Genomic DNA, 25,236 nt, shown 5'->3' on the forward strand with positions numbered 1-25,236 from the left:
CATGCTGTTGTGGAGTCTCATAGCCATAGTTGTTAATGAAAAGGCACTAAGATAGAGTTCAGAGACTTTAATGCAAAACTTCATGATTTTTAAATGCTTACATCGGCTTTCAAAGTGCAGCAGAATGTTGTTACTGCTTCCTAGCCATCGAAATCCATGTGGAAGTTCCCCTCTTTTTGGCCCCGTTGGCAGTGAACGTGACGGACAGAGAGGGCCTGACAGTTGCTTCCCGAACTGCCATTTTCAGGTCTTAGCGTCTGGCTGGAGGGATGTGTTTGTTACCAGGAGGCCTTTGGAACTGACTTCTGAGCATTAATTTCTTCCACCGGGAGATCAGTAAATGACCCCTTCCACCTGCTGCCATCCAAATTTGGAATTTGGTTACCTCATTGATTCTCACTCCTGCTGGATGAATTTTATAATCAGTCTCAAGGAGAAAGGAGATGGCATTTCGCATCGCTGCTCTGCCAGCTTCTGTTTGCGGGGACAGTTCGCTGCGTCCAAATCAAACTTCATGTGGTGTCATTTTCCCCCTTTGCAAATTGATGAGTTGGGTAGCCTCACATTTATGAAACATTGCCATTCTGTGGCCAGTATCTAGACTGAACTTGTGAAATTTTACAAATAAAATCCCCACTGGCCATGGCAAGATGAATAAAGAATCTACAGTGCCATCTGCTGGTGTCCTAGGGAAATGCAAGAGATGTCTAGTGGAAGCACCGCTTACAAAATGAAAAAAATCCAAAGTGTAAACCCAAGGATAAATTACTCAAAATGTATAATAATTTGAAGAAAGTAGATATAAATAATGGAAAAATTGTAAGTCTGTAGATTTGCCGGGGAAATGCTTAATTACCTGGTTTGGGGCTGTGTTCACGTTTCAGGTTTTGGGGGTTCATCTATGTCAGCAATCAAACTGGCAACTGGGCTGGGGCCGGGCGTGGACCAAATCTCACGCTCAGACACGTCTTGATTAACTTGGACACGTTTTAGAAACATTGAGTTATTTGCCATCACTTAAAAATGTGGAGCTGTCATTTTAAAAAAAGCAGCGTTCTGACTTCTCTGTGAACGCTGGACGATGTAGCAGCACGCATAGTGCGGTTGCCAGTTGGCATCTGCCGACTGGACGACCTCCACACTGGCTGCCCTCTCTGTTTGGGGTGTCCAGACTCTTGCTGGGTGGGTCCCCCGCCACCCCAGTTATTTCTTCTACAGCCGACCACCTGACTCACCTGGCCCAAATGGCATCTGTGGGGCCTTGGTCTGTATTTTCATCATTCTATGCCTTCTTTTTTCCACTTACACAAGAGACTTCCTAATGGTGGTAACTTCATGGGCTGTTAATAGTTCACAGAAATGGAAGATACTTCAGTGATCACCTCGTGAGGTCCCTTCCCTTTATTTAATATAGGTCTTACCCTGGGGTGAGTCCTTAATAAACATTGACAAATGATGCATGTGTGTGTTTCTAGAAAGGCAGTCGATGGCTAGAAAAGGCCATTGGTAAATATCCTATAAAAATGTTCCTGGCTCTGCTGAGTGGTATTGATGTTGGCTCGACGTGCTGAGGGGCACTGTCAGTTCTCCCGCCAAGGCGAGGCTCCCTGGTAATCAGCCCTGTTTCTCTTTTCTAGGAACTCTCTCCGGAAGTCAAACTCAGAAGACAGCTCTGTAGGTCAGTACCTCTTTTCTAGGTTTATTATTTAAAATTAATTATCTTCTTCTAATAGTTTATAGAATCCATAAATATGTGAAAATACAAAAACCGTAAAGAAGCCTTCTCCCCTGAAATAAACAGCATTAACGTATTGATGTCCAATTTCCCCCTCTTTTTCACTGTATTTGGGTGGGTTACAAAAAACATAGTTGGGATTATGGCCTACATATTATTTTATAATTTTTTTCAATTGCATATGTCTGGCGCATTTTCCCAATGGCTGAGCTTTGTTTACAGTAAAATTTTCACCTCAGGATGAGAATCTGCCATGTTGGATGTGCCTTCATTTTAGCGACCAGTTGCTTCTTTGCTGACCATTTAGTTTCCAGTTTTTTTCTTGATCACAGAGAAAGATGCTCCCATAAAAATCCTTGAGCCTATCCCTGATCATGTTCTTAGGATAAATCCTTCGATTTGGAACTTTTGAATCTAAGATTATACACAATGGAGGTGTTATAAGTTTTCTATTTCCTTGATTATAAAACCCACTCTGGATTTAGGAACACCTTTTCTGTTTGGGTCAGAGGCGACATGGCACAGTAATCGTGATCAGGAGCATTAGCACGAGTGCTCAAATCAGGCTTTGATCTGCATTTGATTCATAACTCTGCCAACTTAATAGTTAGGACCCCGGGCACAGCCCTTGCCTCTCGGAGCTTCGGTTTTCTTATCCACCAAATATGTTCAAATATATGTTCGTTGTGAACATTAAATGAGACATGTTGTTAGATAGCAAAGTGCCTGGATGCAGGAAGTGCTACATAAATGTTAGCTGGTTCCATTTATTTTTTTAAGCTGTATCTTCACTTCAGAAACAATAAAATGGGAGAAGGGAGAGTGTAGTTTATAGTCAAAGAAATGCGTTATGTTCCAGACTGCCCTGGAGGAAGGTTGAATGAGTAATGTCCTACTTCTGCTTTAACCTTTCCCGGCCCACATTTGCTCTAGCGTTTAACCCAGAGGCAGCCGGGCGCCCTGAGGCGTCCCCGCGACTTTCCGAGTTCACCAGAGTCTCAGGCTCCGGCGCCGGTTCCGTTCCTTGGCCCTAGAGGGTGTCGGAGCTTAGATGAGCGCATCCTGTTTTGACAGGCGCTGCCCTTTCTGGTTCCCACGTGTCTGTTTTCTGTAGCGTTGCCTGGCACCACCAGTCCAGACTGTGGAAACCAACAGTGTGGCCCTCTACCGGGCCCTCTCCGGGGCTCTGGGGCCACCAGACACCAAGTGGAGATGAAGCCGCCTTGAGCGACCCACGTCTCCACGGGACCACGGGTCGCTGTGCTGCTGCATTTTGTTCTTAAAGAACAAAGGGTCCCTCTACCCTTTTATTTTATTCACCTTGTTTCTTGTTGCTCTTTAAAAGTTATTACGTATTGATGACCAGGACCCTACCAGATATTAAAAATGTCTAGCTGTGACAATTTGCTTTCACTTGAAAGTCACCCATCCATATCCGCCTGGGGGGGAGGGGGAGGGGGGCATGTCACAGCAGGGTGGCAGCCTGCTGTTCTGCTGCTGTGCCCTGGGTAAGCTGTAGGAAGGTCACCAGGTGGCCTCACGCCGCAGAGCTGGGAACCCTACCCCACTTGTGTCGTTGCTGGGCGTGTGTGAGCACCACACTTTGAAGAAGTGGCCTGGGGCCCCCCACAGGCCTGGGAGCCGCCCCGTGGACCCGTGTGCCCAGGGCGTACTAACCATTCTTGTCATTCATTCTCGGGTGACAGAAGCAAACGCAGGGGAGATCAACAGCAAGAGTAACAACAAAACAGAGTGAACTTCCAAAAGTATCCTATTTGTGGTTTCGTTGAACTAATTGTGGCTGAGACCGAAGGGGGTGGGGGACATACCAGGAGACTTGGCAGAATTAGACATACTAGTTAAACAAACATCAAAGAGAATATAAGAATGCATATTTTGCCTGCCTGTTTGATGATTTCTTATTGCTCATCTTATCCCTACTGCAGCATTTCTTCCTACAAGGAAATTTGCATTTCTTTTAAACAACTTTATAGGCATTTTCAAGTCTATCACAAACTGAAAGTGAAAAACTGTCTTCATGAAATCAAAGTACTCTTGCAAGCTTTGAATGAGAAGGAAGGGGCTATACTTGTGTTATTAACGAGTTTATTGCTTGTGTCTTTTTTTTTTAAAGGAAAAGGAGATTGGAAGAAGAAAAATAAGTATTTCTGGCAGAACTTCCGGAAGAACCAGAAAGGAATAATGAGGCAGACTTCAAAAGGTACCACTGAAGCAGCTGGCAGACAGTAGGGCCTCTTAGCTCTCGGATGTTAAGATGTCTATGTCTCTAATCTAAACGGTTGCTGCAAGTTAGAATAACTCATCGCATGTGCCCATAAAATGTTCAACTTCCTGACATTCCTATCATTACTTTAAAACTTCATCCCAGTGGGGATTTTTTTTTTTTTTTTTAATCAAAGGAAACAGAATGGGGAGAGCTGGCAGGCTTCTCTGTGCATAGATCTGACAGCAAAGACCGAAGTTTTAGGTTTCTCCATCACACCAAACCTCCAGCACATCTTTACTCTCCCAGATGGGCCCCGAAATTCGAGGGTGTGTTAGCTGGGGACCCTCCCCGCTGCCCCGCCCGTGGGCCTTTGCCGTCTTCTGAACTTCAGACGCTCGTCTGCGGAAGGGACGGTCGCAGGGTTGCTGCCCCTGGAAACTATCTCATGGTCTGACATCATGGGAATTTGTCCAGAGCTGCTTTGTGAAGGGAGTCTTGCCCTCCTCCTGGCTGGGTCTTTGTTGTTGTTGATACAGTAAGTAAATATGTCATCCCTCTGAGGCCCAGTTACATAATTTATGCCTCCCAGGCCTTCAGAGGGGAATGGCAATAAAGCCACTTCCAGACTCCAGTCCTGCTGGGGGAGGTAATTCGTACAGGAGCATTTTTCATTGCTCACCCTTGGCATTACTCGATTTTCCAAAATGTTAGCATCCTACCCTGTTCAGAAGGCTTCTCCAGGTTTTCATACGCATGGAAACAAGAAGAGTGGACGCAGACAGTATGCATGCCAGCAGTGCACCTGGCTTCTTTGGCGACATTCAGTGGGTTTTTTCTTTTTAAATTTGTCCTGCTTAAACAGAGTTATTCTTAAACACTCTGAGTTTTTCCTCTGGTACACACCCAGAATCACTTGTGATTCAAAGTAAACCTTGGATTCTAACAGAGCCGTCTTTAGGGGGAAAGAAAAGGAGAGAGGGAGAGAGAAAGGGGTGGAGGGAACACGGGAGGGCACTGGAAGTTAACCAGAGCATGTAGATTTCCTTTAAAACCCAACCAACTCAGCACCCCACGCCCCACCCCCAACCGCCACCGCTGGCGGTGACACAGAGAGAAACGTGAGTCCAACCAGCGGGCTTTGCCCCTTACCCAGCCCGCTCTATCGTTCCTCCCGTGCAGGGGGGCAAGGGGCAAAGGGAACTTGAACGGTATGTCTGGACTGATGGGTTACAAAATGGAAATGAGAAAGGGAAACACAGGGGAACATAGATTCCAGGGTAGATCCTGATGGGAGGGCCCCTACAGATGTGTGGGCAGCCTCTGTCCCCCGTCCCTTTACGCCAAGGGCAAATTAAGCTGTGGCCCAGCATCCTAGCGACACCCAGGCTGGTGAGGCCTGTATGGGGAAGACAGGGCAGATGGAGAAGGATGAGGGACTAATCTGAGGGCTTACCCCCAGCGTGCGTATGAGAGCCTGCTTGCACCGACAGACTGACAGACCTTTACCCACACACTGGCCAGAGGCACGCAGCTAACGTGGCCCCAGACGTCAGGGGCGTGGGCACCCTGTTTACTTTGTAGGGGAACACTTGGAGAAACCTAACCGGGATTCTCTTTTCCCCTGCGGTTCTGGCTGCCTTCAGTTTCAAGTTGGAAGTGGAGTTCCCCTCATGGTTTGGAAACGTTTATGCCAGTGGAACTTTCAGATGTGTGCATTTACAGAACTTCCCATCCAATGACCCGGAATGCTTCCCATCCGTGATTTTATTTATTTGTACCGATCCTCTGAGGAACACGAGTCAGAGAGCTCGGCAGGCATCTAGGGTTTCTCAGGCTGCAACGAAGCTGACTCTGTGACCTTCCTTCGTCATAGCAGAGGGCTCCATCCCACTTTTTCCCCCAACCATTTTCTTCTCGTGCATTTTCCAAATGGGAGGATATGAGGAAGCCTCAGCTGAAGGAGTCTGGGATACAGTCCGCTCTTGCTGGGTTTTTTAATTAGGTCTCTGCCCACCTCATACTCCCTGTGGGCTTTCTTCCCAGACTCCTCCACTAGACCCATCATCATAAATGCTCTGACATCCGTGTGTGTTCGTGCTGCCCGTCCCCAGCGAGGTGGGCTTGTTGGTTCCCTACGAAGCAGCCCGTGGAGCGCCTGTTCTCTGTCAACGAGACACAACATTTGAGTTCCTGGAAAAGTCATATGAGATGGCACCCTCTTTCTTCCTAGCCCTGGAGGATGACCTAGTCAGGATCGGCCTCTGGTTTAGCTGTCTCGTTTCATTGCTGCCGTTTCTTTATCTTCCCTCTCCAGGAGAAGATGTGGGCTATGTGGCGAGTGAGATAACTATGAGTGACGAGGAGCGGATTCAGCTGATGGTGATGGTCAAGGAGAAGATGATCACCATCGAGGAGGCGCTGGCTCGGGTAAGAGGGCAGGACGCGCTTCGCACATGGGTGCACACGGCCTCCTCTCCCCGAGAAAGCTCTGGGGACCTGGGTTTCCGTGCCTGTCCCTCTGCCCAATCCATGTGTTAAATCCTCGTGCCCAACGGGGTGGTATTTGGAGGTAGGGTGGTTAGGCCTTGAGAGTGGAGCCCCCAGGAACGGGATGGGTGACGTTCTAAAAGAGGCCCCGGGGTACGTTCTCCCCCCTCCTCCCACGTGAGGACACATGCTGAGAAGACAGCAGGCTGTGAACTGGGAGGTGGGTTCTCACCAGACACGAAATTTTCCAGCACTTTGATCTCAGACTTCTCACCCTCAATGATGAGAAATTTCTGTTGTGTATAAGTCAGCCTGTCTACGGTAATTAGTTACAGCAATGTGAAGAGACTGAGACAGATCATCAAAGAGTATAGAGATATATTCACAGTAGTATTTTGATGGGACTTTGGTAGTCATCAGGTACCCATCTTGTCCAATAACATAGCGATTCCATTCTATTTGCTTAATAGAAGCATTACATGGTGTGAGGTAACATTTCTCTATTCAATGAATGAATGAATGAATGAATGAATGAATGAACGGCAGATGTATGTGGGCGGTGGACCAATTTAACAAGGAAAGTGACTGAATGCCATTGCAGAATGCACAAGCCTTGTAAAATGATTGTTAAGAATGTAATAAATGGTAAAAATTAAGTGAAGCCTAAAGAAAAATTAAACATATTACGACCATTATAAACATCGGTTCTTTAAGATACCTTTACAAATTCAATTTTGAATGATCTAAAAGTTAAACTTTAGAGATGCCTTAAAATTTTGCTTACTTTCAGAAAACAAATTTTTTGCTTACTTTCACTTCTAAGTAGATATTAATTACAGGTTAGTGTGCCATATTTTTTGCTCTGAGTTAAATTAGACACTGAAAGAAGCCAAATTAACCCTTAGGACGCTGGGTTAGCATTCAGGGCAGTGAGATTGCAATCATTAAGAGATTTCCTACTTTGTTGTTGCCCAACACACTGACTGATCCTTGGAGTTTCACTTTGAAGAGTTGGTTACTGTGTGGACAAGTCATGAATTAGACAGGTTGAGAAATTAATGAAAACTTTCAGGTCAACTGAAAAGCCATTGAAGGAGTTATGACTTTATCACTGAGTAGAATCTCGAAGGTTTGTCACCTTGGAACAGTGACAGGCTCACTTAATTTAGTTGAGCATCCCTGGCTCTAAACTTCAGCAGTTTAAAAAGAAGTTTAATTTGTTGCTGAGACAATGCGAAAACACAGGAACATACTTGAGGGGCATGGAAGGTGGGAATGGGTTTAGCGGGAGTCCTGAGGGCCAAGGCCACCTCCAGATGGCCACCTGCTGGCTTCTCCCACGCTGTCGATTCACAGGAACGGAGGCGCCTCCGCCTCCAGCGTCCCTCGGGCAGTGATGGAGCTGGTGGCAGGTGGCAGCCTCTTGTCCGTGCTGCTGATCACCCATGCCTGCCCCTTTGTCCTCAGCCTGGCCGGACCCGCGGCACCTCGCCTCTTACCCCCCAGCCTGGCCACCAGCTGGGGCGAAACATCCACCATGCATTTTCTCTCCAGTTCTATTTCCTGAATGCGCCATCCCATTTGGGAAAAGTCCATTTGAGTTCCTAGAAAAGGCGCATGAGAAATGGGGACCTGTGGTAGCTTGACCCTGAGAGGCAGGCCACTTTCTGGGGAGCAACCCGGCGCACTCCTTTCTTCATGGTGAAAATGAAGATCCGAATGCAGAAGACGTTGCAGGTTGTCTGACAACACTTGTGTTTGGGAAGGGGGTTGCATGTGAAGTGCTGAATCCTGTTTTCTTGGAGCAGAAGAAAATGTTAAAAATAGCCTTAACGTAGTCCACGTAAGGTAGCATGGTTTTATAATTGAGAAAGAAACAACAGAATACTTTGAAAGTTGGGGAGAAAAAATTGTTTGAAGCTCTTTCTGAGCACATAATTTTAGCAGGAAGCCATTGCTTGCATGGAAAGGAAATCAGAAGTCAAGTCCCTGTGCACACCTGGGCCGAGGTTGTAGCTGTGCAGCCTGGCCAAGCCTCAGCAGGGAGCTCATCAGGAGATCAAGAGTATTTTCTATAGAACAATCCAGAAACACAGAAGAAAAAGTTGATGACATTCTTTAAACTTTACTTGGTTCTGCCTACAGCGATGGGCGTCCTTGGACAGATGAAGGAGGGGAAGCTGGGTGATCTGCTTTGGCAGCGCAGGTACATCCTCAGCCACTGGTGGCTACGAGGGCTTCTTATGGGCTGCAGTGCAATCACTTCAAGAAAAATGTTAGTGCACAAAATAGTCTGCAGAGAGGATAGACTTCCTAAGGACCTAGGACCAGCTCAAGGATCCAGATCTACATGATTGCTGTGTAAAGGAAACAGCAAGACTCGGACCTCCTGTAATGACCATAAAGAGAATATTCCTCCAGCGCATCAGGGTGCGTTTCTCCCACGGTCAGAGGCGTGAAGACCCACGCACAGACTTTAATCCTGAGAGAACAAGCCAGCATCAGGAGGGGAGTTTGTCCATGTGCCACCTGGAGCTGCGTACAGCCCCCAGCACATCCTTGTATTGGGGAAAATGTTGGCTGTGTGCCAGCGAAGACAAGTTGGTCTACTATGCTTTGTTTGCATGGATTTAGTCTTGTTGATAAATATTTTTGCACTGTAAAGTATACTCCATGATACATACCCCTGAAAACCTAGTTATCAAAAGGAACCCAGGTCAAAATGAAAAAGACTGCAAGGAACTAATGTGTGAAACACTCTTAAGTTGCACAGGCCTTTGAAGGTTTATGAAACAAATCACAGTGGGTTTTTGTTTTGTAGGGGTTTTTTTAGTGTATAATTTAAAAACGACAGCAGCTTAACTTACGATTTTTAAAATTTTATTAACTGAATAAAGAAATAGTTCCGTCAAATCTAATGGCATTTCAAATATTTTCTAATAGTTTTATGATGAAAACTTAACACATGCTTTAAGGAAGTAGAGCTCCAAAAAAAATTGTTTAGGAGGATCTAGGTAATTGGTGTATTTAAAGAACGCAATTTCCAGGTGCTAATTTTCCTCTTGACAAGTAAGTTTAGTGTATTCAAACCTTGGACTTGCTCTGGAAGGTTTGGAAGCCACAGGGTGTTCGTTTATCTGGGTAGTTTTTGTGGCGTGTGAGTGAGGATGGGAGAGTATGGAATAAACTCACTTGTAAAGGTTTGGATGAAAGAGCACACTGTTGTTTTAGCGTGATGGCACCAGCAAAGATGAGCCGTGTTGTACAGAAATATGTCCCTTGACATTTTATCTAGAAGAACTGCCTCTAGGAAATAGATCTGTGACCATGATGTAATAATATTTTCTAAAAAATAACATAATAATACTAAAGACTGCTCATGTAACTTCATCTAATTACAAAATAGTACATATTTAGCCATCTGATAAATACGTGTCTGGTTCCACAAGGTCACATTATGTATGAAAGTTCAAACTGAAGTCCTTACAATATATATATATTTTTAAAGCATGTGACGTTTGTCACTGACTTGACTGATTGTTTGGCATGGTGAACTTTTCTTAAGGCCAGGGTCTTCCATCAGGTTCCTGGAAGCAGGGCCTGAGATGGGGATTCTTAGGCGTAGCTTTCAGGAGAAACATCTCATCGAGAGAGGGAAGTAGGAGAGGCAGAGGACAGAAATGGGGTTTCAGGAGAAGGCTAGGCTCAGCCCACATCCCTGGGGAGGGGGAGCCCTGGGAGGTGAGGGACATTATAGGACTTGTCCTGCCAGAGAAAAAGAGGCTGCAGCCTGATGGGGAGGAGGGAGCAGTCTCTGGGCACCTCCGGGGAGACAGTGCCTTGTCAGCCAAGGGTAGTTCTCCGGAGCAGAGGGATGATGTGAGCCCGTCTCTGCAGGAACCGGGGAGCAGGCGAACGAACGGTTTTGTAAAGGGAGCCTGGGCGTCTGGTGGACTAGAGAACAACACCATGAACTGGGAATTGATATGTGTTGTCGAATTATTCCCTTGTAGCAGCTATTGAGTGTCAATCCCAGAAATTTGGCCAATGAGAGAGGCTCATGGAGAGAGTCCATAGGAAAGCAACAAAGTGATTAAGGTGTTGGTTTTTTGTGTTTTTTTTTAAATAGGTCCCATGGGGTGAAATGGGAAAGGATTTATCTCAGAGAAGAAGCAGAAAAGAGTTTAATCGGTTTCCTCAAGTATATATGAGGGATTATTAAACAGTACATCTTGAGGATGTACTGGAGAGTGTTTTGTTTTAATCTCAACTGAGGACAGAATGAAAGGAAATGAGTTAGAACTGCAGCTGGCGGGGATTTGGAGGAGATGTAATATAATGTTCTTTACAGTAAGTGCTCTTAGGAATGGGAACATTCTGGAATCTCTCTCCCTAGAAATCTTCAAGGTAGAATATGCATTAATCTAGTAAAGATGGCCCGCCCCTGTAAGAATCATGGCATAGACTCCAAGCACAAGAAAGCCGTCAGGCTAGGAAGGCAGGGGTTAGGGGAGGACTTTCTCCTCAGACACACGCACACACACACACACACACACACAGAGTAAAATGTCATTATTTTTAAAGTTCTGGAATTAAATTAAAACTCTATAAATTTGCTTTAAATATATAAATTCTCAAATTAAATTAACAGTTGTCTTTTCTTCATGAAATTATATTTAAGTCATAACTTCTTCAGGGGCAGAGTGGCATATAAAAAAATAAAATTATATAAATGAAACCAGGGTTTCCTTCCCTTTAAAACATTTTAGAACCCTGGCCGGTGTGGCTCAGTTGGTTGCAGCATCATCCCCTACACCAAAAAGCTGTGTGTTTGATCCCTGGGCTGGGACGTGTACAGGAGGCAACCAGCTGGTGTTGCTCTTTCACATCCATGTTTCTCTCTCTCCCTCTCTTCCTGCCTGTCTCTCTAAAAGCAATGAAAAAGAAAAAGAAACGTCCTCGGGTGAGGATTAAAAAAATAAGAAGAACATTTTAGGGACTGTGTTTTGTAACAGGATCTCTCATAAAACATGCAGCCTTTTGAAATTAGGACAATTAAATAAGTGGCAAATTTGGGTAGGACACAGATGTAAATCTACATCTGGAGAAATGCAGGTACTCTTGCCCTCCAAAGGAAATGATACAAGGAAATGGACAGATGGCAGAAGAAAAATATAAATTCTGTTTATGATTGACTAATTAGGAATTTGCCTTGTTTTCAACAATGAAGTTTGTTTCATGGCTCCTAGGAGCTGGGGCTCAAGTTGTGTATAAAAGCGGAACACAAGACCGGGAGAGAGGAAGCGCCAACCCCATTGTTCAGCTGGCAGCTGTTCGGAATACAGCTAGAATGTAGCCTTGCAGAAACTAATATATCTGGAAGGAGAGAGCATTCTAATATGTAACTTCAGTGAACTACAAAAAGTAGAACCACACTATTGCCCTAATACCCTAGAAAGATTAAAATGAGATTACTGCTGCTAATAGCAAAAGAGCAAATACCTGGAGACTGAACTTTGAGCTCTCATTTATCTGCAACCACAGCGTGATGATAATAATGCTGGATAATACATCTCTGGCATAGATGCAGTGCGCTAAGAGCTTTGCTGTTTTATCTCAATTCTGGCAACAGTCCCATGAGACGGACTTACTGTCATCCCCATTTTTCTGATGGAGGAGGGACTGAGGCTCAGGCGGTTAATACTTTGCCCACGGGCTCCTCAGCTGGTGTCTGGTTCTGCAACTAAGCTCTTACCCATTAATCAGTACTGAGTGCCCCCCTGCCCTGTGCACCTCCAGTCACATGTGTACACAGAAAAGGATTCCGGAGGAGAAGCAATGCTTTGGAAAGTTGTGAGAAGGCTATTGTCAGTTTGGCGGCTTGGCCATACCCACCCACATAGCCCCAGCGGTTGAGGACGGTGTTGCCCCATCGCCTCGGCTGTCAGGTTGGATCGCTTCTGGTTTTTTGGTGGCTTTACTCATGGAACATGATTTGATCAGTGTCTTAAAATTCATATATAAAAACCGCTTTATAGTTGAATTTTAATGCAATGACAGTTTCATCGTATGATATAACAGAGTTACATTTCTGTGTGTTTTATGAAAATGCACCATTAGCCGTTCAGAAGGCTCCTTTATCTAATTCTGCTGCATTCCATTTGATAATTTCCTACAACATGTCACTTCCTGTGTTTTTCAAAAAAGGAGAAACCTTGTTTCTAAACCCCCAACTTTAAGCACCTCTGCACATATTCTAGATCCCTTGTTCCTTTCCTCTCATCCACAAGTGTCCCAAGTAAGCCCCACTGTATTTATCAGGTAAGGACACTGACCTGATAACTTGAAGCAGTCTAGAACAAGAAAAGCAAGTGATATTTAAAAATCAGGTTCAGGCTTCCATCTGTTTTGCCCAAATGTTCATAGTCTACTGGCATTGTGTGTCCTACAAAGAGAGGTAATTTGAGGCCAAACTGTAGACCACTTTTTTTTTTTTTAGAATTTACAGTTGAACTGTGAAAGATAAGTTTTGATGTGTGTTGGGGGGGGGGGTGAGGTTCTTTTTGGGATAATAGAATACAAAGAGCTGGTTGTGTTGGTTTAATTTAGATGAAAACCCACAGGACACAGAGTGGGTCTTTTGACTCTGAGACCTTTGTTTGGCTGGCACTTTGTGCAACAATGGCATGAAAAAGGTGCCAAAATGCTCTCTCTGCTGCTTGGTAGACAGTGCTGGCCCTTATTTCCATTTCAATCTTCCGTTTCCTCTTGTGGCAGCTCAAGGAGTACGAGGCTCAGCACCGGCAGTCAGCTGCCCTGGACCCCACCGACTGGCCCGACAGTTCTTGCCCGACATTTGACGGCTCATCCAACTGCAATGTAAGTTTGCTTTCTCTTCGACAAATCTTGATCCCCTCTGCTAAGAGGGGGCAGTCTGCACAATTTCAGCCCCACGATTTCTTCTAGCAATTCTCAGCTCCCACCAGGAGCTGAAATGGAGTGCTTCTTCTTACATGTTAACTCAGTATTCTTTACCCAGTAGAAACACATGTAGTACGAATAGTGCTATTCATGCTGGGTTTTTTCTAGTTGTAGTAGCATATATATAACTTCAAATTTACCATTATAAGCATTTTTAAGAGTTCAGTGCAGCAGTATTAAGTATAGTCACATTGCTGTGCAACCATCTTTTTCATCATCTGTAACAAATTCCATAACCATCGAACAATAATTCCATAGTTTCCTCTCCGCACAGCCCCTGGAAACCACCATTCTACCTTCTGTCTCTGTGAATTTTACTATTCCAGGTACCTCATATAAGTGAAATCATAAAATATTTGTCCTTTTGGGTCTGGTTTATTTCACTTAGCACAATGTTTTCAAGGTTTATGTTGCAGCATATATTAGACCTTCATTCTTGTTGATGTATGAATAAGTGGAATACTGATTCCACTGTACATAAAAACCACATTTTTTTTATCCATTCATCTGTTTATGGACACTTGGCTGTTTCTGCTCTTTGGCTATTGTGAACAATGCTGCTGTGCTCATTGGCATGCAAGTACCTGGGTCTCTGCGGTCAGTTCCTTTGGATACCCAAAGGATACCTACGAGTGTAATTTCTGAATCATAAGGTAATTCTGAGTTTAACTTTTTTGAGGAGCCTCCATACTGTTTTTCATAGTGACTATATCATTTTACCTTCCTGGCCACAATGCACAACAGTTCCAATTTCTCTATTCATACCAAAACTTTTTATCTCTCTCCCCCTTTTTTGGCTAATAGTCATCCAAATGGGGGTGAACTAGTATCTCATTGTCATTTTGATTTGCATTCCCATAATGACTGAGATGTTGAGCATCTTGTATGTGCTTATTGGCCGTTTGTGTATCCTTGGACGACTGTCTATTCAGGTTATTTGCCCATTCTTGAATTGGGTTGTTTGTTTTGTTGTTGGTTGTTGTGGACATTCTGGGTATTTATCTCTTATCAGATACATGATTTGTAAATATTGTCTCCCATTCTATGGGTTGCCTTTTCACTCTCTTCATAGTCCACGTTTCTTTTGTTGCCTGTACTTTTGGTATCATATCCAAGAAATCATTGCCAAATCCAAAGTCATCAAGATTTTCTCCTATATTTTCATTTTAAGAGTTTTGTAATTTTAGTGCTTTGACCCATTTTAAGTTAATGTTTGCATATGATGTAATATATGGGTCCAGCTTCATTCTTTTGCAGGTAGATATCCAGTTTTCCTGAACCATTTGTTGAAAAAACTATATTTTTCCCGTTAAATGGTCTTGGCACCCTTTTTGAAAATTCATTGACCAAATATAAGGGTTTATTTCTGGGATTTCTATTTATTCCATTAGTTTATGTGTCCATTCTTTTGTTAGTGTCATACTGTTTTGATTAATATAGCTTTGTAGTAAGTGTCAAGATTGGAAATTGTGAGCTCTCCAACTTAAATCTTCATTTTCAGATTGTTTTGTCTATTGAGGTCTTTGAAGATTTCATGTGCATTTTAGGATGGGTTTTTCTATTTCTGCAAAAAAGAAAAAGTCATTGGATTTTAACAGGGTTAGCACTGGATCTGCAGACCAATTTGGGTAGTATTTTCATCTTAACAATATGAAGTCTTCTAATCCACAAACACAGGATACCTTTCAATTTATGTCTTCTTTAATTTCTTTCAACAATTTTTGTGGTTTTCAGTGTTCAGCAAGTCTCACGTCCTTAAGTTTATTCCCAAGTATTTTTTCTTTTGATGCTATTGCAAACAAAATTTTTTTCTTATTTTTTAAAATTTGTTCATTGTTACAGTATAAAAATGGAACTGATTTTCACACATTGCTAAATTTGTTTATTATCATTAATATTTTTTTGTGTATATATGTGGAATCTTTAGGGCTTTCTACAGATAAGATCATGTCACCTATGAACAGAGATAATCTTACTTTTTATTTCCCATGTTGGAGTCTTTTGTTATTCACGCTGCTTTAATGAGAGCAGTGCTTCTTAAACTAGGAGTTCCATAGAGATTTTAGGAATTAAGATTCCAGAGTTGCAAACTTACATTCCATGGTGTCATCATCAAACTGTGAAGTCTTCTGTTACAGAGTTGTTCTGTTTGTTTGGTCATCTGTTCCTTACAATCTAGAAGCAACTGGCCTTCATGTCGTCAGCCTTTTGCCTTCCACCTATGACCCATGCAGCCAGTCATATTTCTGAAACACACCCTTTTTCCTTGCAATCTTGTGTTGTTGTTAAAAAAAAAAAAAGGGGGGGGGCCTGGTTATTTTCTAGTTCTATCAGGTACATTCCCAAAGTTTTTGGCACATCCAAAACCGGATGTGATCTTGCTTTAATCAATTTCTCCACTCTCATCTGTCCGCTCCTCCCCCAGGAAGTCCCCCTCCAGCCACACTGGACACTGCATGTTACTGAATACAGCTTGTATTTTCACTCTTTTTGCTTTCATTCATGTAATTTCCTCCCCCTAAAACGTATTCAGGTGTACACCTGTGCCTCCTGCAAGGTGAAGCCCAGCTGCCTTCTCCCCTGTGAAACTTTCTTTAACCTCCTCTTGTGTAGTTGATTGTGTCCTAGTCTGTGCTTTGCAAGACTAGATGTAGACATGAAGCCTAAATTTGCCCTAGAGGACCAGAATAAATGGTACATGTTCCTTTCTCCTTGGAAATTGTGAGCTCCTTGAGCAGGAAAGGCACGCTGTGTTACTGTGTGCCTCTAGTGAGTGCCTCACTTAGTGTCAGCTCGTACAGCATGTTTGAAAAATGTTGAATGCACAAAGTTGTATTTGAATGTTCATCCTTCCTGGCTGCTTTAGAACATGTTTTATGTTTTGCAACTACACTCAGTCTTTGCCGTTCTTTGCATCTGAGCAACAAATGATGGCTTATCAGAAGTACATAAAACCCTCCTACTACCTACTTCTCCATGATTTCTGGAATCAAGCACCAGATTTCCATGGCAGCTAAGAAAAAAAAAAGATTATTAATTTCGAAGCCTCTACTTGGTTCGCTGTTGTGTGAAAGTGACCAAGATGTTGCCATTTATAATAATAAATGTATTGTATAGTAGCCAGCAGCATGTCCTGGGACTATGAGGTAATCAAAAGAACCATGTCCGTGGTTTTCAGTGTGCCTTTTTGGGTCTCTTATTCCCAACTCCTAAAGACTAATGTAATATAAATGTAAATTATGAACCTAAGGAATGATGAAGAATAAGTGCACTACTCAGGGCTAATGTGAGTCAAACCCAACTCGGAGAAGAACACAAAGACCCAGTTGTCTATAGTGGGTCCTTTACTATCAGACTCACAGTGCACTGTCCTGATTAAAAGCATCTGAGTCAAGGAGCGGTGATAAGACTGTCCATTCAGAGAACCAAGACTGTCATAAAACCCCACCCACTTAGACGGCAAGGAGAGAGGCTTGTCTCCCTAGGAAAAAGTTAATATAAATTTAGTAGGCATTTTGAACAAGCCGCTAAGAAAGCATTAAATACGGGTTTGTTGGACTCCTTTTAGGCTGTGAATCAGAACCACCACCTTGACGTAAACTGTCAGGATGAAATGGGTTCTTAAAGGGTAGGCATTTCATTCCTTGAGCAATTCTTTGTTGGTTTAGGGGACATCTACAAAGTGCTTGCTATGTACCAGGCAGGCACGGTGCTAGACATTTGGGATCCAAAGGAGACATGCAGGAGAAACGGACAGACGTGCCCTGACATGCACACAGTCACTGCAGCGCAGGGGGTAAAATCACCCCCACAGAGACTCAACATACCACGTGCACACTTGCTCTGTTAGCTTTTTAGCAAACTGTGCCTTCATAGATGGCTCAAAAATTGGACAAAGGGCCAGGAATGCCATATGCTTCCTCCAATTAGCACAGTCTTCCAGAAGCTCTACACGGGGGTGTCCAACCCACAGCCTGCAGCCTAGAATGGCTATGAATGAGGCCCAATGCTAAATCATAAATTTACTTAAAACCTTTTTTTCCTCATCAGTTTTTGTTAGTGTTTGTATATTTAATGTGTGGCCCAAGACAACCCTTCTTTTTCCAGTGTGGCCCAGAGATGCCAAAAGGTTAGGGTGTCCCGTGCGAGTCCAAAGAATGATGTCTCCTTCTGCGGAGGGATGTAGGTAAAGAGTGACTATTCAGCGACCGAGAGAGTGTGCTGGAGCAGTATTGTTTACCCTGTGTATTGTGCTAGCTGACTCTCTGCAGACACCACGGCCCCTTCCAGTCACGCTGGCCATTATACAGCCCGCCGCCACGGACACTGAAGTTGGCTTGAACTGGGTTGGGATCCTTACGTACGTGACTCTCACTCCTCTTACCCTGACGGTCGTCTGTCCTGTGCTTTTACAGAGACTCAGCAAGAAACTCCATCCAAAATATTCCTTCTCAATTTTTCCAGATTTGCCTGAGAACAGAGTAATTAATTTCAGATAATTCCCCCATGTCCCACTGCGGCCGCCGTGGGTTAGGCACTTTGATTATCTTTTGTGTGAAAGCCAGGGTTTTTCCATTTTCTATCGATTCTTTTCTGTACTGAGATGTAAATAGCTCACTGGCCTTAGTCGGGAATGCCCAGGCCATGGAAGTTTCAGGGACCATAAGGCCTTTGTCACCAGACCTCAATGCCTATATTGATGTCTGTCATGCTTTAGGATTTCATTTGCATTGATTTCACAGGCTTTCCCCACCCCCATAACTGGCATTAGATAATTGCGTGTTGCTTCACAATAAATCCATATTCACATTCCTGGTTTCCAAGAATGTAAAGTACTAAAGATAGTGACCAAGGGAAGTGAAAAATAGCTCTGTCTTTGCCAGAAGAGAATGTCTTCTTTGCTGCTTTTCACTAATAATAAACTTCTGTTGCGAGTGTTCGAGTTGTTAAAAAGAGTTTCCGGCTGAGTACTTTACTTGTTTCCTTGTAAATATCTGAATGTTTGTTTTAATAGGGTTTTGTTTTTGGTTTTGGTTTTGGTTTTTGTTTTTTTTTTTTTCATTTTTTTTTCTGTATGTTTTGTTTTTGTTTGCCTCCTTCAGGATAAAGTTATAAGAGTTCTCATTTTAAGCGTTCAACTTTGTGCCTTCAGGTTCATTTTACCTTCTGGTTAACAAAATGCTGGAGGAAATTATGCTGTCCCTCTTTGGGGTTTATACTTCTTTTCTCAGGCCATAAGTTTGAGTAAATCATAGCTTCTATGTTTCTACAAAATCTGCACTTAAGAGTTGGTGATCTGTACCTGGTGCTTAAATATTAATGAAAATGCTTGTAGCAAAGAAGCATCTTTCCAAAAAATGTCAAATTGCAAAGTATTTGATTATGGTGCTAAGTTATTTTTTTTAATATGTAATGTCTAAAGAAAAATTAGAGTAACAAAATTGCCAATGAAGCACCAAAACTGTTAAGAGGCCAATGGCAAACAACGATTTTGGTCCCATTCAACTGTTCCACATCACATAGAATATGTTGCAGAGAAAGTTGGAATTGTGTTTCTGTAGCTGGAGCTCCTTGCTAGGATGAAGCAACGATGGTGAACTATTTTGTGACTGAGTTATTTTGTAAGGCGAGTCATCATTTCATAACTGAATACTTTTACACTTGGGGAAATTCAGAGCTGGAAAATATTTGTGCATAGAATGCTATAATAATGTCATAACTGCGGTGTTATAATAATACCTTACATCAATGTGTGCATCTCTTTATAGCTTTCTTTCCCCCTATAAATATATCTTTGCCATGAACCTGGTTTGAGATACAGGGGAGCCATGTGATTGAACTGTGTTTAAAATTCTGGGTAACAGAGAGACAGAGCGCCAGGTGGTTTACTTTTTCCACTTTTTGCAAAATACTATTTTAAGTGAGTGTTTCCTTGATTGAGGTCTTTCAAGGTCTCAACTGAAATATCCCCGTATTATGAGATGTTTTGGGTGGCATAATGCAAGATCGTTAAATCTTTTGGGGCTTTCTAAAATTATAAACCATAAACTTGTCTCCTGCCAGCAGACGGATTTTACTTAGGCTCACAGAGAACAGCAGCCATTGTCTTTAAGCCAGAGATTTCAAGTTTCAGGTTCTGGTAGGAAAGGTTGCCGTAGCCTTAGTCTAACCTAGAACTTCCTAAAAGATAATGTGCTGAAAGCCAGGGGAGCCTTCCACAAGGTTGCTTTCTTGGTGGCTTAATTTCTGTTATGGCCAAAGGAAAGGCTAACAGTTCAGTCACTTAGTACAGAAGATGGGAAGAACAGAGCTCGGGCCCACGAGGTGACCCTTGGGAGCAGAGCAGTGTGTCCTGCCTCTGTCCACGGTGCCTTTTTTAGATATTAGGTATTCGGGGTTGAGCCAGATTTTGAAAGTGTTGGCTATTTTGAATGTTTTTTTTTTTAAACCAGGTTGAACTTCTAGACAATGTCTATAAAATAAATATATCAGAAATTTTATTTTTTTATATTCCAAAGAATACAAATAAACCAAGTATCATTAGGTTTCTCATTTGGGGACATCTGATCCCTAAAGAAAACTTAAAAAATGATGATGCTGGATGAATATACAAAAATTTCATCCACCTTTAGGTATTCTCAGCAATTGAAAAAATACAGGATTTTCATATTTTTGCTGACTTTGAGAGAAGATTTACTAGGTGTATAAATCATGAGAGGATTCACAGATACCACAGTATTAGAGTTGGCACGTAGGTATAGTAAAGGTATCTACATGAAAATGGCTGACCTTCCTTTTACTTTTATAGGCTCTTACATTATTGTGTTTTATAAGAAAATTTAAGAGGGTAAAGTCCAAGCATAAAAATAACTTATATTCCTAAATAAACTGCTTTACTTTTTTTAAATCTCTTTTGCTACAGAATCCTCCCCCCGCCTTAATTCTTAATATATAGGTTGGAGCTTAAAAGGATTCTAATTGGCAAGGTCGGTATTGATCGGGGCTAGAAAATGGTTCTCCTTGTTGAAGCTTGAATGGTTGTCTTAGCTACAATGGAACACAGGGCGGCAGGATGTGTGCTTCAGCTCTTTATTCCTTGAATAGAGGAAGAGCTTTACCCATTTGACTTGTAATATGACCAGGAGAAAGAGAGAGAAACATGGCCTAGCAGTAATTCACCACAGGGCATTTATACTGGGTGTCCTTGGGACACGTACCAGTGATTCTTTATAACATGCTTTGTTACAATGTGCTTGAGAAATTAACACTTTTCTAAATCTTTCTAAATGTAGGTGAGTTTAAAACAACTTTTATTGATTCTTGTCTTCTAGTACATACTTAAAGCCTTCAGGTGATTATTCACTTTTATGGATAATTTCTATAATTTTTTCTTTTTTATTTGGCTGGGTGGGAATGCAAAGGAAGAAATATTACTCTTAATTTTAATAAAAGTGATTTTGAGACTAAAATGATAGTAAAATAAGGGGATATTAAAATTCTCATTAGAAGAGTAAAAGTAATGATCCTTTCGACCGGCAGCTGGAGGTGAGAGTGTACGGCAAAGACATCCCCCTGGAACAGTATACATAGCAAAGTCCTTAGAGAAAAATGTTGTTCTAACTGGCCGACAGCTGACTGAGAACCACTGCTTAGATGACCTGTCATTTATTCCACATCACCCTCCTATTCCCAGCCTTCACCCTGGGACGAGGGCCAGAGTTTGAGGCATGTGTTTGCTGTGAGTCCTAAAGATCATGCTATTTAAACAGTTAGACAAGAAGGAGGCTTTGGCCTCAGGAAAGCCAGGCGTTGGCCCCGCGTGGGCAGGCAAGGCGGCTGGTTACGCTCACAGACTTGTGTCAGATGCTGGGTTCAGATCCCTGCTCTACTGTCTGTTAACTCTGCATCTGTGGGGAAAATGCTTCAGCTCTTTGTGCCTCAGTTTCCTTGCTCTCTATCCCATATGGGTGTTGCAAGGATGAAATGGCACAAAATACCCAATGAATGCCAGCTTCTGTTACGTTACACGAAGGTATTCTACCTTTCCGTTAACTGCTACTCTTAAAATACTTGGGTTCCTGTAGAAGTGCTACTTTGGTACATACCATTAACATGGTAGCAATGCTTATACTTAACAGCAGATAGGCTAGAGTTGTCAGAAAGCTTAATGTACATAGTGCGTGTTCACTTGATTATGCTTTTACCAATCATGCAATCAGTTTATTTTCTGTTTCAGAAGGTATTGTTATGTAAGTGGGTCTAGAGTCGGCGGGGGGGGGGGGAATCCGACATGATTTCAGTTAGTGTGTTTGGCCTTAGGAGTGCTATTTGGGAAGAAGAAGCAATTAATTGTACAGAAACTCTCTAGGGTCATCTAGTGCTAATTAAGGTCGTCCCATCGCCCGTGTGAGTATGGGCATCCATACCTGTTGGGTTGGAGGGCATGCCTTCGGCTTCCCCAGAAATAACTGGAAACCTTGCTCTTTGCACCCAGCAGACTAACCAGGCACATCTCTGTCTCTGCTGGTTTGTACAGTTGCAGGGAGTAGAAGGTGCTGCCTGCTGGCTCACCTCAACACACACAGGGCCCCATGAACAAAAATAAATAACGGCAAAATACCCAGGTACCACACAACAAAATACTCGGGTACCTATTTTTGAAAAATTTTACATTTAAGATACCTTTTGATACACTCTGGTCTGTTGTTTCTCTCATTTCTCTTAGTAGGTTGAGCCATGTGAAACTGGAGATACTAGCTTTTGAACTGTAAAAGTGGCAATTTCATTTGTTCAACCTAATACCTGAATGGCAAACAGGACATACCGCATTCCCCTGCTAGCTGATTATATCTATGTACAAATGTCTGTGATAGAATCTGGGTTAAAGTTTGGCATTTAGGTTTTGCAATGTCAGTTTCTTACTTTGGTCTCGGCAGTAACCTCAGGGGGCTGACGGTAAGAGAGGATTTCTGTCACTTGTTTAAGGCTGTTGATTCATCACAGGTTAATTCCTAATGACAGATCTCAGATAGTGGGTAGGTTGGTTGGAGAGATACTTGGGCCCTGTTGTGGTGCCTGAGTGGGAGCCTGGCTGAGGGCCACCTACAGCTTGAGCTGACTGGCTGAAGGCATGGGCCGCCTGTCCCTTTACGGCCCATGTGAATTTTAAGACCCCCCCCAGTTACCATTCTGTCAAAACTCTTAGCACTGTAGTCAGTGATCAGACAGTGACATTCATTTGAAAAGCAATATTTTAACAACCAAATACAAATTAGTCACAAAGTAATTTCTGTAGAAATATCCCTTTGTTCTCTTCTCTCTCCCTGCCCCTCTCCCTCTGTGTGCCAGACCACACCTTCTGATGGATGTCCTAATGGTGATGGTGCTATTACTAGTAGGATGTTGGCAGCATTGCGTGTTCACGTCCTAACAGGACGCTTCTTACCTTGCACTTTTGATCCAGAGTGTAGGTGAAAGGACATCATCTTGAACACTCTTTTATTTATACATTGTGCATCTATTCAGGTCCTACTGCCTGCCGGTTCCTATACACAAGGAGCTTGTATTTGAGACGGAGAGGCACACAAATGGACGGCATGAGTGGGGTCTTAACTGGGGTGTTTCTGTGTAGTGCCGGAAGTACGCACACATGTCCCCAAGTCCTGGGAGCCCCAGCGAGGGGGTGTGGAAGCCTTCCCGGAGAAGGCGGCTGGAACCCAGCGAGAATTCACCAGAGGGAGTGAGAGGCCAGGTAGAGGGGGCAGCAGGGCAAAGCCCCAGGTAAAGAGCTGGATCTGTCTTAAAACCTGGGTCATAAGAGAAAGTGGATTCAAATAATACAGCTTTTCTCAGTATCAGTATTTTAACTTCTGGGTTCTATTCTTTGCTCATTCTTATGTACACATTTAATTAAAATTGGTTATAATTGGTTCTTTTGATCTACTCTCTTTTTTAAATATAAATTTTAAATATTTCATTTATTTTTAGTGAGAAACATCAATGTGCAAGAGATCCATTGATTGGCTGCCTCTGGCATGCCCCCAACTGGGGACCTGGCTGGGAATCAAACCAGCGACTTTTCTGTTTGTAGGTCAGCACTCAGTCCACTGAGCCACACCAGCCAGGGCAATCTATTTTCTTATGACTGCAATTTTTAAGTATATATTCATGTTTTTCATCTTGTCTCTGCAGTCTCATTTAATTGAATTTATGTTCTCACTAAATTATTTTATAGAGTGAAGCAACTGTCAGGAATCATTTCTTTCCATTCCTTGAGTTATATTTTCTCATGATAGAGAGATGGGATCAAAAGATAAGATCTTTGAGGTGTTCATGTTTTTCCTCTTAGTTTAGTTTTATTTTTCCCTCTCCTCCTTGCTCTAGTTTGTTTGAATAGTTTTCATGCATTTCATGCCTACGCGGTTTGGATCAGATTTTCTGTTTGTGATGATATAATGTAAACTACTTTTTGACCTTTTTCCCATGTTATCTGACAATAGATTGTTTTTCTTTCTTTTGAGCCACAGCTGAGAGCTTTATTTGGAAGTCCATTTATGTTTGTTATTGCGGTAGCCTGAGGTAATGGCCAGGAAAGAAGGAAACCCAGCTGAGGTGGTCAGTGTTCTTCACTGGAATACCTGGGCTCTTCTTTCTTCCACCTAAGATTTTGTTAAATGTGCTGCACCATGATTACGGATAGGGGGAATAGGTGGGGCATAGGCAGTCTGCCTTAATTCATTTCTCCAGTTCCTGGTGAATTTCTAGGGACTTTATTTCCATCAGGATCAGCCTTACTATTGACTTTCCTTCTTTTCACTCATGACTCTCCTGAAGTGATTTTCACTGCTCCGAGATCAGAAAAAGTAAAGGCCACACAGTTTGCTTCTTTTGAAATTTAAGGTTATATGACATAATATTCAAGATTCCCATCAATCTGGTTATTGGAGAAGTGAGGACCTTTTCTGCTGGTCTTCAGAAATTTGTTTCTTACTTTGATCATGGAGTTTTACAGTTGAATGTATTTGCTTATGTTCCTTTCCTTGTTTGGTTGCTCTTGATAGAATATTTTATAGCAGTGTGTGTGTGTGTGTGTGTGTGTGTGTGTGTGTGTGTGTTGTGGATGAGGGCTATTACTCATTTTGTTAATTGTGAAGCATATTCTGTGGTTCCATTTCAGCAATCATCACAGACCTGATAGTTTTGCCATTGAGGTAACCTCAAACCACCTCTCTAACTGTGATCCTTTTTCTGAGGATTCAGCCTAGATTTCTATAATTTGAAAGTAAATTTGCTGATTGAAGCAATTCAATTGAAGGTAACTTGCTTATTATCCTACAAACAAAAGGAGAAGTATGTTAAGGTTGTAGATTGTGACGCTAGGACAGGGCACCGGCCCACCTGCCTCCAGCTTCCACAGATGACTGTGCCTACCTGGCGACCTGTGCTGTGATTGGAGGAAAGGGCATGGTGTCCGGACCGTCCCTCCCTTACCCGGGGGCTTCATCGGTTCCCCACACGTCCACACCATCGTGCGCCTAGGCCAGGTTGTCTGGCGGCTCTGTCCAAGAAATCATCGTGCCTGATGCGTAAATCAGTCCGTCTAAGATGCCATAAAAGTAATGTGGTTTTGGGAACACCACCCAACCCCATGGGACACTGACCGCTTCTGGGATGAAAACTCCCATCAGCTCCAGCAGCTGGAGCCTCCAACGCATGTGTAATTGCCCTACTTGGCAGTCCTGTTGTGAATCATCCTTTTTCCATGGCACGGACGATGTGAGAATCGAATGCACTGGGGAGTGAGTGG

General features: G+C 42.9%; 1 protein-coding gene across 3 annotated transcripts in view; it reads left to right on the forward strand.

Annotated features, from left to right (window-relative positions):
• The window catches only part of SASH1 (SAM and SH3 domain containing 1), a 209,595-nt gene that overhangs the window by 140,813 nt on the left and 43,546 nt on the right, over positions 1 to 25,236 (forward strand). For all 3 annotated transcript variants that reach the window (XM_054570086.1, XM_054570085.1, XM_054570088.1), the window contains 4 exons: positions 1,638 to 1,678; positions 3,870 to 3,956; positions 6,277 to 6,389; positions 13,227 to 13,328. In XM_054570086.1, the coding sequence (XP_054426061.1) occupies positions 1,638 to 1,678; positions 3,870 to 3,956; positions 6,277 to 6,389; positions 13,227 to 13,328 (343 nt within the window). The remainder of the gene's footprint in view (positions 1 to 1,637; positions 1,679 to 3,869; positions 3,957 to 6,276; positions 6,390 to 13,226; positions 13,329 to 25,236) is intronic.

The sequence above is a fragment of the Pteronotus mesoamericanus genome, unplaced genomic scaffold (genome assembly GCF_021234165.1).
Source record: "Pteronotus mesoamericanus isolate MK-2021 breed Mesoamerican mustached bat unplaced genomic scaffold, CSHL_Meso_final contig_20, whole genome shotgun sequence".
Taxonomy (NCBI): Eukaryota; Metazoa; Chordata; class Mammalia; order Chiroptera; family Mormoopidae; genus Pteronotus; species Pteronotus mesoamericanus.